Source organism: Lathamus discolor, chromosome 2 (assembly GCF_037157495.1).
Source record: "Lathamus discolor isolate bLatDis1 chromosome 2, bLatDis1.hap1, whole genome shotgun sequence".
Taxonomy (NCBI): domain Eukaryota; kingdom Metazoa; phylum Chordata; class Aves; order Psittaciformes; family Psittacidae; genus Lathamus; species Lathamus discolor.
This window is the reverse complement of record NC_088885.1, coordinates 64699766-64714597: the sequence shown is the minus strand read 5'-3', so window position 1 is coordinate 64714597 and position 14832 is coordinate 64699766. Positions and strand designations below refer to the sequence as shown.

General features: G+C 41.1%; 1 protein-coding gene across 3 annotated transcripts in view; it reads left to right on the top strand.

Annotated features, from left to right (window-relative positions):
* The window catches only part of E2F3 (E2F transcription factor 3), a 43320-nt gene that overhangs the window by 17563 nt on the left and 10925 nt on the right, over nucleotides 1–14832 (top strand). For all 3 annotated transcript variants that reach the window (XM_065667225.1, XM_065667224.1, XM_065667226.1), the window contains exon 2: nucleotides 13616–13727. In XM_065667225.1, the coding sequence (XP_065523297.1) occupies nucleotides 13616–13727 (112 nt within the window). The remainder of the gene's footprint in view (nucleotides 1–13615; nucleotides 13728–14832) is intronic.

Here is a 14832-nt window from a genome sequence, read left to right as displayed (position 1 = left end):
AAAAGATAACAAAGATGTAGCTGTCTGACATGTGAATGAGGCTGATAGAAAATATGTTTAATTTTATAAAGCATTTTGATTAAAAAAAGAAAAAAAGCAACTGCCAGTATGGCATTGGATTAAAAATTGGCTAAGTGACAGGAAAAGGGTCCTTTTAGTTTCAGTATTTGCACTAATCCCAATACTAAGGAGTGCTTTCATTATTGTCCCAGAAGTAAACAAAAAAACCTGTTGCTGATAGTAATTGCTAGCAGAATAGTAAATGATAGTGGAGCTCTCACAACTGGCTCTATAGGCACATTCAAACACACTGTGGCTTTAATACAGCGAAAGGCAAAGTTGTATGCCAGAGAACAGGGAATGCAAGCTATGCCTTATGAAAGAGAGCCTGTATCCTGGAAAGCAGGACTTTTCAGAAGTCTGTAGTGGACAAGCAACTGCACACCAGCTTCCAGAGCAATGCCCAGGAGCGATGGCACTGAGGCTTGCATCCTGGCATGTAAAAAAAAAAATAAGGAACAGGAGAAGGGATACTTTTGCCTCAGTGAACAGCTTTGGCACAGCTGATACTTAAAATAACATAGTTCAGTGCTAGTACTTGTAAGGGGAAAATTTGAGAATAGAAGATGATGTTAAATAAGGCAACAAAAATTGAAGGTCTGAAGGAAATACCCTACAGTGCAACTTACTTAATTTCATAAGCAGAATATTGCTTAAGGGATGACTTGTCTGATGCACCAGATAAAGATTTGGAAGGGTTGTTTGATATAGCTGATGATTGTGCTGCCATCCAGAGGGACCTTTACAGGCTGAAGATATGGGCTGACAGGAATCTCGTGAAGTTCAGCAAAGGGAATAACTCTAAGCACTGGGATGGGGCAAATCTGCTGGAAAGCAGCTCTGCAGGAAAAAAAACCTTGGGGGTCCTGGTGGGCCAGCAATGCGCTCTTAGAGCAAAGACCACTGATGAATTCCCAGTGCTTTAGGCATTGCATTGTCAGTAGGTTGAGGGAGATGATTAATCCCCTCTGCTCAGCCATGGTGAGACATCTGGTGTGCTGGGTCCAGTCTTCCCAGTACAGGAGAGATATGGACATACTGGAGCATATTCGGTGAAGGGCTGTGAAGTTAAGGTTGACGCCTCAGAGCACTTGATATGCAAGGAGAGGCTGAAAAAGCTGTGATTCTAGAGCCTGGAGACAAGAATGTGTATAAACACCTGATGAGAGGGAGTGAAGAAAATGGAAGCATGGTCATCTCAGTGGTGGCCAGTGACAGGACAAAGGCAATGGGAACAAATTGAAATGCAAGACAATCCTTTTAAACAGAAGATTTTTTACAGTGAGGGTGACCAAATGCTGGAATAGGTCTCTTAAGCTTCCATATCTCATTGAAGATATGGAAAACCCTGCTCTGAGCATCCTGCCTCCACTTTCAGCAGTGTGAGGTGGACTTAGATGATCTACAGAGGTCCTTTCCCATCTCAGCCACTCTGTGAGATGATTCTGGTCTTAAAGGACATCTTAAATTGTTGAACTTAAGCATATCGAGAACTTAATGTTGAAAACTGGAACAATGCAAACTGAAGATAGAAATTAGACTTTTTTTTTTTTTGAGAGGAAAATAATCATGAGTATGATACCTTTGAGTTTTGACAGGATGAATGTTTTATTCTCTGACTTCTCTGCAGAGTTATGATCTGTAATTTCAGCTCTGAACAGCCTTGAGGTCAGCAAGTCCAGCTGCCTGCTTTTTGGTGGGAGCAACTGTGTTTATGGTCCTTTCTTACAGGGGCTTGCTCATTGACCTTTCTCATAAAGGAGATTGTAAAACTGCATGGCAATCTCTTCCTGTACTGGGCTTTAAGATAGCTCAATGTTTTTAATGGCATAGAAACTACTGGAAATCTAGCGGTCAGTGACAATGATACATAGGAGGTCATACTAGAAAGTTGGGTTCTTTCCTTTGATCAAAGAGCAAGTTAAAAAATGAAATTAATTTAATTTTAAAAATTGAGACTTAAAGGCTGTGTTAATTTTTCTGGAGAAGTAATCTTGAGGTATTTATTTCAGGGAATACATAGTGAAGAAGACAAAATAGAATATACAGATTGCATCTGGTGTGGGTTAATTTTGATAGTCAAGTCCTTGCTTGACTCTATGACCTGAGATATTCTGCTTCACCAGAGCCAAAAGGGGTAATTTGAAAAAATACACTTCATAATCTGAGAAAGAACAGCAACTTTGACTAGTTTTCGCCTATGAATTTATTTGCTGTGATGACACATCTGTTTCAGGTGCTGTCTTGTAAATGAGGCTATCATATCAGGTTTTTAGATTGACCCATCCATGGTATGGCAGAATTTACCCAGATGTGAAAAAGAAAATTTAGGCTACCAACACTCAATCACTTTTTGCATGAATTGTTATTGTCTTGGTTTTATTCCCTCTCTGTCACTAGGAATGAGTAAAACTTGCTATTTGAACCAAATAATTTATCTTCATTTTGTCAGCACTCCCAGGTTGTTCTGCTCCTTGGTGTGGCTGATGGAGTGGTAAAATACTGCTGAGGTAGGATGTGCACCACAGCGAGAGCTCGGTGAATTAGTTGTTCTTTGTGATACATAGAATTTAAAACATTAGGAACTCTGCTGTCTTTGTGCCGTTTCAGTCACGTAAGCTGCCTGCTGGCAAACTGACCGGTGCTGTAAGAGGATATGCAACAGCTGCCTACCTTGATGTGGGGAAGGAGGAAATCTAGAGTTTAGCAACCCAGGCTAGGTCAAAATCAAGTTCAGTTTGTAGTCAAACATGCTGTGAAGTTGCTAGTACTGTAAAGATGTCAGTACTGTCTCCTGATCTAGGATGAAGGGGGCTGCCAGTTACAACTGGAGTTTCTAGGGCCCTGCTATCTGTGATTCTCTCCCTCACTCTTTCCTTCCATGCTTTAATGTATTTGTGACTTTCTGCTGATTTGGAGCCTTCTTTCTGTCTGCTTCTAGGAATAGTTGCTTTTGGATCTGTAAACCATGTTTCCTGTTTCTTGGGCACTTGTCACTTATTTTCGTTACTCTGAGGTTTGGTATGTGGATGAGGTTATTGTATTAACTTCTTCAAGGTTACTTGAGCATTTTTTTATGTGATACTGGTAATTTCATTTTCAAAACTGAACCTAATTAACTTCTTACTGATAAATTGAATACCTTGTGCGACGTCAGCATTACAGTTATTTGTAGGGCAAAAGTAACTTCTCGAGGTTAGTCTGGACAATGTTGGGACTTCCTTACAGTGAACTAAAACACCCACAGTTTACATAATGTACAGAACTATCTTGTATTACAGTAAATGCTTAGGCTCCTATGTTATTTCTCATTATCCGACTCTTTAAATGCAAGTCATTTTATCTCCTCAGGGTCTGGTTGTCTCCTGATAGCTTTTTGTCAACTTTCAGTGTCCTTTGGAATTTATATTTTTATCACCCTAAATGGATCCAAAGTACATTTATTACTTTGGGGGAATCCAGCTCCATGTTTTATACATGTATGGAACTAGGTTAAGGAAGTACTTCAAAATAAAAGGCTTTACTACTTCAGATCTGACTTCTCTCATAACTAATTGCGGTAATTGAACAAGTAGTTAGATGTAAGAACCATTGTGCCTTAGGCAGTGAATTAAAAATATGGAGTCAAGATTGGTGTCAACTTTTGTTAAGAAGGGATTCCCCTCCTTTGGGGTCATGAATACCCAAGACTAATGCTCATGTGTGCCTTAGTGTTTAAAAGTTACTGCCATCTGGTTTGTAGCTCTCTGCTGTAGTTTCTGAAGTGTTTGCATATTGATCTTTGTCACTCAGTTTTGAAAGAATGTACAAGTAAGTTGGTTCCCATGAGTCACCTGTCAGTCCCTTGGCACTGCACTGGTGTAAGTCAGCACAGGTATTTTTGCATGGAGTCCAGGAAGGTTTGATGTGCCAGAGTGAGAAATCTTGAACCACAGACCTGTGCGGACAAGAAAACTTGCACTCCAGAAACTCCATTGGGGTAATTCCACACATGCTGTCCTTTCTTGTAGGTGCCTGTATCCAAGGAAAACAAAGATTGAGATGCTGGCGTTTAGGCTGGCAATTTATTGAGCAGACTTTGGGTTACAAGCCCAGTCTTGCATCATTACAGTGCACCTACACTGAGATAACACTGGCATGGCTTTGCAAGTGTTCCTCCTCCTCCCTTTTCACTTCACTTGTATCAAGTCTGATTAATTACATCTTCCTAGAGAGCTTGACTGTATTCTACATGCGCTGCCAAGTAAGGAGTAACTCTTCTCCTAATTCTTCTGTTGCTGTATATACCCGTGTACTACTCTTTTCAGATTTTAACTGGTGTATCTGTTACTTTATGGCATTTACTGGAATTTCCTCCAAGGAAGTTCAACCTATCCTATTCTCCAGCTCCCTTCCAATGCTTGTTTGTTTAGTAGACAATTTGGCAGACAGCTTCCAGCACTTGAAAGTTTTTCCTTTTTAAGTAGCTGTGCTAATTTCTATACATAGAGTGGAAGCCACTGAGTGGAACTAATATGATCACAAATTTATTTTGAAGTTAATGACTTGTTTTTTAAAGAGTACTTTTTTAAAAATAGCCCTTAAATCCAAAAGACAAAATAATCTCTAGGAAATATTTTGTGACTGACTGCTTTTTGATGGCTTTTCCTTGGGACCAGCCTTAAAATTATATGGGAGACTTATTTCCCTTGCTCCAGATCAATTTTAGCCTCACTAGTCCAGAGGCTGGAAGTCTCCTGAAGGCATGAAACACTGCAAGCAGCTCTGCAGCCAAATGGAGAGGTTGTGCCCTATCATAAACAGTGTGAATTCAAACTATCACTTTCTTATTTGCTTTCCTTTGATCTTGATGGGTAATGTTAAAAGTAAACCTGTGTTGGTGTGTTACATAGAGATGCAATACAAAGAAATTGCATCAAGAAATCTCTTAGCCAGTCTGTCATCTTGTCCTTCCTCCCCCACCCTGCCTGCTTGCCATCAGTTTGAAAGTTCAGTGTCAGACCTGTTTTAGGACAGCCTTGTTTTCTTCAAAGGATGTCTGTGGTGAGACATCCCTGACATGAAATGCAACTGAAAACCCCCAAGGTTTGCTCTGCTGTGGAGGCACCCACCCTGCTGAAGGGGTATCTTTGGGAACGAGTGTAGGACAATGGCCAGTAACTTTGACATTGGTTTGTAGGACCAGGCTGGCATTAAAGCCTGTTGGTGGCAGGGCTAGCTTTGCCACCATGGTCATGGCCATGCTTCCCAGGGAATGGGAGGGAAACTGTCCAGCTACACCCAGCCACCCCAAAAACTTGCAGAGCGGATCCCCTGCCCCGCTTCTGGCTTGTCTGTCTATTGCTTCCAGGTGCGAGTCCTGACTGCTCGTCAGTGCATTTTGTGGAAGTTTTGTCTCCATAGCTTCCACCTTAACCAGGCAGATGCAGCTCAGCCTCCAGCAGCCACTGCGATGGGGAGTGGCTGTGGCATGGGAGCTGTTTTCAGGGCTGCACTGGGACATATGTGGCATGGTCCTCACCTGAGGCAGTTTAGCAGTTGAGATGAAAACTGGGCGCAGTTTCCTGAAAATAACTATTCATATTTCAACATGAAGCGGTAACTGGAGCCTTCAAAGCTTAGTACAGTGCAAAGGCATTGCTTCCAGTAAGAAGCAATTGTTTCATATCTGGTGGAAAAAATTGCAATAGAAGAATCTAGGGTGATTCATTTCCTATGCAGCATAGGTGTAATTCTGTTGGTTTGAGGCCTGAAAATTTGCTTATGCTTTGGTTTAATTCTTGCACAACCATTGTAATGTCTTTCCTCTTCTATTGCAAAGAAAATATGAAGTACTGCACCAGTGCAGGAGAACAACACAAGCTGCACATTTTAGCAGTGGCCGCTAGACCAAGAGCAAGCCTGATGGGGTGTAGGCTGATCCCATGGTATGTGAGTAGAGTGATGAGCAGAAAATGGGATAATATCAAACAGGTTGTGCACTTACTTCAGTGGCTGAGTTATGCTAACAGTGGTGGCTCTAGGATACTCTGACCTTCTGGCAGGTCAGCTCCCCACAAGTTATCTGAATAAAAATGAAAGGCAGTTAGTACCGTGAGATTATAATCCTCCTTCAGTAAAAATGATCTGCCATAGGTCTAAGAAGAAACCACCATTTTTCATTGCTACGTTACGCTGCTTGCTGGGATCTGTTCACGTCACTGTGTTTCATTTAAAAGCAGATAAACATGTTCTTCTGTTCGGACAGGACCAAGGTGAGAGAAGTGTGAATTGCCACGCTGGGGTGAGGTGAAGGGCGTCAGTGCACAGTGCAACTAACACAGGAGCTAGCTATCCATGCTCTAACAGTTGAGCATACCTGAAAGATAATGTATTCCTTTCAGTGGGTGTTAGAAAAGTTTATTTTCTTTTACAACAAGTAGTTTAATTCCCAGCTATTTCTTTATCTCCCTGTTCTTTTCTTAAATCCCCTTTCAGTGGTTTTATACCGTCAGAATTAACTACTGAAACATTGTGTGATGTTCTGCAGTAACAACTGGGAGGCACTCCTGACGCTTGCATTGCTGCTTTCAGCATATTCAACCTGGGAAGCGAAAGCCATTGCCAGGTTTCTCTGTTTGGGTCCTGCTTTCAAACAAGAATCTCCCACTGCAGCTTGGCCATCCACATTTTAACTTTTTTTTTTTTTTTTTTTTTTTTTGAGCCAAATATAAGTCTTGTGGTTTGATATTTAAGTACTTACGGTTCATGGCTTCCTTGACACTCCTGATGCTTCTGAGGGAATTGTGAAAACGGAAAACCAATGGAAATAGTACGGTTTAATTAGGCCTTGAAAGAGCTTCACCAGAATAACAGTCAGCCTTTGGCTTTCAGGGTCAAAAACCTAATGAGGAGGGGCTGCAGACGATCAGAATTTAGTTCAATTTGGTAATTGTGAGGTGCCTTGTGTTGAATTATAAACCTGATTAAGACATTCAAAGGGGATTTTCTTCTAATATGATCTACATTAAAGCCAAACAACTTTACTGTAGCTGAATGAATAATTTCAATATAGGAGCTAGAGAAGAATTGCCCTCTGTCAAAACTATAATAAGCTGATACCTGAAAAGCTGAAAAATAAGATGATGGTTTAGGAAACACAAATTGGTATAGTGGAAAGGATCTTTTTGTCCTCTTTTTAATACAGTTGCCATTTTCTGAGAAGAAAATGTGGGGCTTTTGTGTTGGAGTAGATTGATTTCTGTTAGCTGTTTTGTCATTTGCTTTAAAATGCATCCTTAAATGTTACTTTAAATACCAGCTGCTTGTCACTCAAGTAATAATCCTGATTAATAAGTACTGATATTTCAGACTCCTGTTCTTCCCTGTGTTGGTTTTACCATGTCTTCAATTTTCAAGGCACTATTTCTGTGGGGGTTTTTTTATATGCTTTTACCCCAATCTAATGAATGGGTTACGTGTAAAACTTAATTTTGAGGTCATGTTTTCATTGAAGTGTGCCATTCCCCTCTGTAGGGTAGTATGGGAATGCAGGCTTTGGAAAAGAGAAGTAATATTTTTGGGATGAGTTGAGAGGACTTTTAGAACTCCCCTTGTAAGGATATAGTTTGTTTTCTTTTATGTGCAAGTAGTTTAGTTCCCAGCTATTTCTTTATCTCACTGTTTTTTTCTTAAATTCCCTTTCAATGGTTTTATACTGTTGGAATTAACTACTGAAACCAAGGGTACAATGGTACAAAATACTGGTATCTGTGTGTAGATTGGGGTAAATATTTCTTCATGGAAAACTGACACCCCTCTCCCTTCCAGGAATTTGAACTGCAAGCTAATCTCCTCACTGCTTGACAGAAATAGGTATGAAATGAGGAGTTGTCACTAGGAGTCCAAAGGCAGGGACTCTGGTGGTCCCCTTGCATCTTTTTTCTGACTTCAGGTGTTTCGTCACTTGTAAGCTCACCTGCAGAGCTCAGCCCCTTCCTTGCTGAGAGCTCCTTACCTCTCTTCTCGGCACCTCTCCCCATTTTTCAGCCTCTCCTGGTGGTAGCTGTAGTGTTTGCCATGCCCTCCACTGGGTGCAGCCCTCTGGTAGGTACTTGGAGCTCTCCATGTACCAGAGTTGATCATTTGGGCAAAATAAGAAGCCTGCAACTCCTGAGCATATGAATATTTCTGTGCATTCACCCCAAGGTGTCTTTCCTTGCTGCTTCTCTTGTGTTCCTTCCTTATCAAGCTCCAGCTTAATTTACCCTTTCACATAAGATGTTTGCTTTCTTCTCTGTACCTCCTGACCTCTGGAACAGCTTTCCTGCCTCGGAACCTCAGCTTTTAAAGTGTAGTTTTAAGTGACTGTTTAATTTTGAAGATGTGGAAGAAAGCCTATGGAAAGTGTATGGGGATTGGTAAAGTGTCTGTGCTACAGCTTCCTTGCTGCGGTCAAAATTTATCTGTGTTCCCCGGATAGTTTTGCATCCCCTCCCCAGTAGTATCAGCATTATGGTGACATACAGAAAAGCTGCTATTTTATCTGCCCCTAGCAATTGTAATATCTTCTAGAGACTATGCCAGGCTTAGTCATCTGCCCTAGCTTAACTTGCTCAGCATAGTCCATGCCCTGAGACACAGATGGAAACACAGCTGAGCGCTAAGGCACATTTTTTTGGCTTGCTGCTTAGTTCACTCTTAGCTATCACTTAATACACACAATTTACTCCTTGCTATGCTTGCTTATTTCCAATCTTCCTGTTTTTCCTGCCCAGTCAACCTTAAACTGCAGTTTCTTTCCAGCTCCTCATCCCGGTTTCTTTTTGGAATAAGTTATTTTATCTTCCGTTGCCATCTAAGCAGGCTTTGTCCCAGGTTACTTTTGCTCTCATTCCAAGTTAAACTTTTGTCCCTTTGTATTTAAATCAGAGTGCTACTGCTCTAATATACCCTGAATGCCTGCTAGGGGAATAAGGGACTTGCATCTGTCTCAGACCTTCCAGGAGATGGCATATGCATAGCCTGGGCAGGCCCAAGAGCTGTGGTGCTTGCAGTTAGAAATGGAATTTGGCTCTTAATGTTAATAATGAAAATGTACTGACTGAGCTTTTCCAAGGGTTTTTAAATTTGGGATTTTCAGGGAATAGAATATGTCGAACTCAGATGATCCTTCTGTCAAGTTTTGCATGCCTGCTAAAGCATAATGGGTGCAGGAATATTTCAGACAAGGGGTTTTCAGAAGGTAGCACAGATAATGTAGTTTTTCTTAGGTCTGTCTCTTGTGAACAGTGCAATTGTCTCGCGTCCAGTAATAAAGCTGAGAGAGACATCTAGCAGGAAAAATTTCAGTGCACATAGTTTGGCAAAGTTCTGCTCAATGATTTTATCAGTGGAAAGAATTAGAGGATGTCTTGCTGCTTCTTTCCTCAAACCTGGAAATATAAGGCTTGTAGAAAATGAAGCTTTGGTGTGACATGGTGCAGTCCTCAGAAACTGGTGCTGGCTGTCCTCACCACAGCACTTCCCTCTCTACTATCTCAACCAAACCCCATGCTGGCTATTACTTTAATACTTAGCACTGTGCTATCTTTTAAGCTCTTAGAAGGTAACACTGACCTTTGTTTTTCCTATTTAATTGGTGTCAGTTTCTTTCCCCAACAACTGAAGTTGATTGCTGTGTGACAGGGAGGCAGAGTCACTTGAACACCGAGCAGATGCCCCTAGGAACGTGAGGGATGCCCCATGGCTCCCACTCAGTAGCTCTTTGTGCATAGAAGTCAACCACAAGGGATAATCCTGCAGAAAACTCACTCCTGTTTTGGAAGACTAGGTTTGTGCTGGTTGTGACCTCTTGATCCAGCTCCGTGGCTGGTCTGATGCAGACCATCAGTCTGGTGCTGCCCACACCAGGGGAGCAGGGAGAGTGCAGGGATGCAGGGCAGGGTGTAGAAGAGGTGGTAGCAGTGACCTCTTAGGCCCCTGTAGCAGTGAAGTGAAAGCAGCCCATTAAGGGGAATAGGCTGTAATTTCTAATTTGCATCTTTTCCATCCCTATTTCCAATTCATGAAAAACACATCAGCTCTTTCCCTAGTTTTCCAAAAGCGTACCTGCCTCCAACCTCTTCTTAAAACTTAATAATCCCTGAGACTGAGTATTGTAAAGTGAATTGCATCAGGTCCCTCCTACTTGAAAATACTTAGCTTATCCTAGGAGTTTTTAAACTATTTTCCTACGGAGACAAGTATTCTTATGAAGGCATTTTTGTGGGTTTGCCTCTGCTGTTAATTGTGGTAGCTGTGTTCGTTTCTTCTTTTTTTTTTTTCCTTTTTTTATTTTTATCCTTTTTAATAAAAAGGATTGAAGCTAAAAAGCTTAAAGGTCGTAACAACATCAGAGTCGAGGTGCCACCTGGTTTTAGTGATCTGCACTGAACAATGAATCTGTAGTTGTATCTATGTCAGGAATTGCTCATAGTTTTGGAAGAGAAAATTGGGTCAAAACAGTTGATGCCACATTTTTTGTCTCCAGCAAGGGGTTAGGTAGGCGCCTGGTTTACCTCAATGGAATGCTTTCCTGTTACTTCTATGTTTCTTACTGGATGTATGTATTTGTGGCTTTACTTGTCCAGTTCTGCATGTATTTTGTGTTCCTTTCACAATCCCCTTGAGGAATCTATCTTCCATTTATTGCACTCAAGTTTCATGTCACTGAGAAGTTCTTGCTCCCTATGCTTCCCATCTTCCCCGGTTGCTGGGAAGCTTTGTGCTGGTGTCCTTTGACTTTCTGTGTCTTAGCAGGTCCCATGTACTGAGGAGATTCTGCATGCTGTGATTGCTGAAACAATGCAACTAAGTTTGTAAACAATACAAATTTGTACAAATAGTGCAAACAGTGAGTATAGAGTAGCAGAAGTAAGTTATGCAAACCAAGATTATTTTTTTTAAGGGTCACTGATTCTGATGATTGCTGAACACAGATCTTGAGATTTCTGAAGGGAAGTCTGATGTCAGGAAGCACCGTGAGTAATTTTGGAGATCTGGGAGAGAGACACTTCTGGGAGTTACCCAGGATTTCTAATGCAAAGGAAAAGACACTAGAAAACCTTTTGCCAAGGAAGAAGTATTTGAGAGAATATTCCACTTCAGTCCTGCATCTTATCAGTTATGAAGTTTGTAAAACAGGAAGGGGAAGAGAGCACTTGCCAAGTGACGTGTAACATCTGGCCAGAAATTAAACATTCCCCAGGGTTTGCTAAAATTGCCTCTTGGTGACTTCACCAAGCTCTTTTAAACTCTTCTAAAATACCTCGCTCTGATCTCTCTCAGGCTTTCCATATGCTTTGTGTCCTACAAAATAACTACCTTTAGCTCTATCATGTGTTATTTTTCCAGGTGCCAGTCAATAGTCCTGTGCTGCTCATAGGTACAATATGCTGGCGAGACCAATAGGAGTGTGTTGTTTGTAACATCTTCCAGCACACACAGGCTTGTGCTGCTATGCACAGCCAAAGGATGCTGTTTATGGTCTTACACTACCAAACCTGATTATTTGAAGTTCACAGGAGAAAGTTGTGTTTAACCACAAAAATAGGGGCAAAATACCGTTGGTTGTGTCTCACTAACAAGTTGAGACAAGAAGTTTTGATGCGTAGTCCAAAACTAAATTTCTCATCTGATGGAGAGAGCTGCTGCAAATCTCTGGATTTAAGTCTTTAGCATTTCCCCTCCTTCTCACACCTGGTTTTGAGATTCTCTTTTATCTTTAATTGTATCCCTTTGGCCTAGTCTTCCCACGCCCTGAACTGTTCCCTTTTCACCCCTCCTTCCTTTTCTAGGATAGTTCTCAGGGTGGAAAAACACTTGCTTAAAAAAGTGTGAAATGTATTTCTCCCTGTGGAATAGCTGTAATCTTAATTTAATCCAATTACGTTGGCTAAACATATTAGCTGGATGCTTTTGTTAACAGTTGACCTTTTTAAAATCTGTGTCCTTGGATTACAGAGACAATGTCTCAGGGAGAGGAGCAGCCCTGTTTTAAGCTATTAGAATCTGCCTCCCATGGGCTGCTGGGAGTGCAGTACCTGTGTTGGTTAGAAGGATGCAGTTAGTTCAGTTCTGCCCTGTCACTGATGAATTAGTGCCTTGCCCCTTCACACAAAATATAAAGAATGGCTTGAGCACTCTGTGCTTGCTGTTACACTGTGGGGTTTATGTTTTCATGTGCTTTAACTTGGCTTTTAATAAGTTTGAGGTTTGCAAATGGAGTCCAATACAAAGATGTCAGTTGTCCACTATAAATAAATGAATATACATTAATTTTAGAGCCTTCTGTTGATCACAGACCCAAAATAAAACACACAAGCTAAATCTGTAAATACAGAAATACCTGTCTACAGCTCCACAGCAGAGTTGAATATGGTGGAACAGAATATGACCCACCCTTTTGGGGCAAGCCTAAAGAGCAAGCAAATAAAGTACTCTGAATTAGTCTACCTAATGAAATAAACAGCATTCTTCCAAGACAGTTATTTGACTAAACTTCATTAGATGTAAAACTTTTTTTCTTAGTTTTCCTTTGTCAGCCCTGGTAGTGTTCTTTCTATTGTCAGGATAACAAATATCCCCAGTTTTTATTTCAGTAACCTGAGCAGCATGGCAGGGTATAGAATTGTTTCCAAAGATAGCAGATTGTATTTCTGCCTAGGAACAATATTCATATTGGTGGTGTGTTTTGTTGCAGTTTGTGTGTTGCATAGTTTAACAGTTTCATTCATTTTTGTTATTCAAGATGTACACAGCTTTCCTTTGAGCTGAATGCAACATTTAGCTGATTTTCAGGCATCATCTTTCTAATACTACTTTTGTTTCACCTTGCTTTTATATAGGCAGCTTTAATGCAAACCTGCTAGCTTATGTGACATAAATGTAGTGCTTGTGCTTTCAGTGAGGACAAAAAATGCTGAGAAGCGAAGGAGAACAGTCATCCAGTGTTACTCTTGATGTCATGTCTCTTATTTCGTTGATGGAAAGTTTATAACAGTGGAAGCTACTGGTCCTCTCAAAGCCATCCTTTCAAATGGTGAATTTAAAACATAACTTGCAATAACACTACCTGTGCACAAACTTGTATGTATATAAGGAGTTTTTCAAAAGCAATAGCTTTTTTGGGTGCATCCATGCATGTGCTTGAGAGATTCACTTTGTTTTTCTTAACTGCAATGCTCTGAAGTGAGGTTAGAAATCTTTCATGTATTTAAAAAGGTCCAAACTAGGCTGAAGCAGACCATGAAACTGTCACTCAGCTTTGCAAATTAGTAAAAAATGCTGAATTTTCAAACAAACCACCCATCAGCCTAGCCTTTGAGGGTTATCTATTTTAAGTCTACCTTAAAATTCCAGTAAATATTCAGATTCCATTGTAATGAATATGGGGAATGAACCTGTGCTGATACCCTGCTGTGAAAAGTTCACTGCTCTCTGCCTGCCGTGTAGCCTCAATATTGTGTTTGATAAAGTGAAATACGTTTCTTCAGAATCCATTGATTTAAAAATAACACTATTTTCTTTTTAACAGGCAAAACGAAGGCTAGAGCTAGGAGAAAGTGGCCACCAGTATCTTGCTGAAGGACTAAAGACTCCAAAGGGGAAAGGAAGAGCTGCAACAAGAAGTCCAGATAGTCCAAAAAGTAAGGAAACTGGTAACACACTGTATGTTACTGGTTGTTTTGTTTTATTAGCTTGAGACCAGAGCAAAACAGTACAACAGGCTGCATTACATAGCTAAAAGTGTGTTTATTGCTGTCCTCACATGCATGAGCATACATCTTACTCAATTCCATAGCCAGGCAGTGGGCAATGTGTTAGTGTGCAATGGTTGGGGCAGACCTGCTGAGAGGCTGCAGAAGCTCGTGGCTGCTAGGTCTGTTCTGCCTGCCAGGCAGCCTTCAGCCTCTCTGTCCAGGATTTTCTCTTCAGCTAAGGACGTGAAGTTGGGGATTCTTAGGAGAGGTAGATGCTGAGGAGTGAAGGTAGAATGGTGGGTTCAGACACATGGTTATTAGGTAAGGCTAATCAGGCCAGCCTTCTCCTTCTGTGCTGAAGTTCCAGCAGCTGATTGGCAGGACTTCTTCCCCCAGGCAGGGATTTGTAAAGAGACATAGCTGTGTATGCAAAATGCTTTTTGTGGGCTTTGAGCTGCCTTCTCTTCCTGCAGTAATACTAGATTATTACTGCCACTGCTTAGTTGCTGCAAGTATTAATTTCTGCACATCTGTATTGCTTCAGGCAGTAGGTTCCTTGCAACAAGAGTTGCAGGTTGCAGCCTTGCCATCTTGTTTAGAGGGTTTCAGGAGGAGAATTGGGTTTGCAGAGGGAGGTGAACAGGGAGGACTGAGGCAGCAGTGGCAGTGATGACAGAGCAAGAGATGTGAGGAAAGGGGTAAGTACTTGTCCCTCCTCTCCAGTCAAACTGCTTGTTTATATTGAGGCAATTAGGAAAAGTGAAATTAGTTAAGATAAAAACATAAAGCAGACAAGTTAAACAGCCACAGTTGTTTAAATTAAACTAAACTTCATTACGCTAAGTGAAGCCCATTTTAAGTTTAAATGTATCCTTACAGAAGTTCTGTACCATTTGAAGCACAGGATGCTGCTGCAGTGTTGATACGTCTGAACAGAGAATTTCTTGGTTCACAACCAGGAGGAGCATGTGCCATTTTAGATGGGGGTCAAGTAGCCTCTTGCCCTTAACACTCTGATCCTCTTATTCTTTTCCAAACTCAAAAGAAAAAC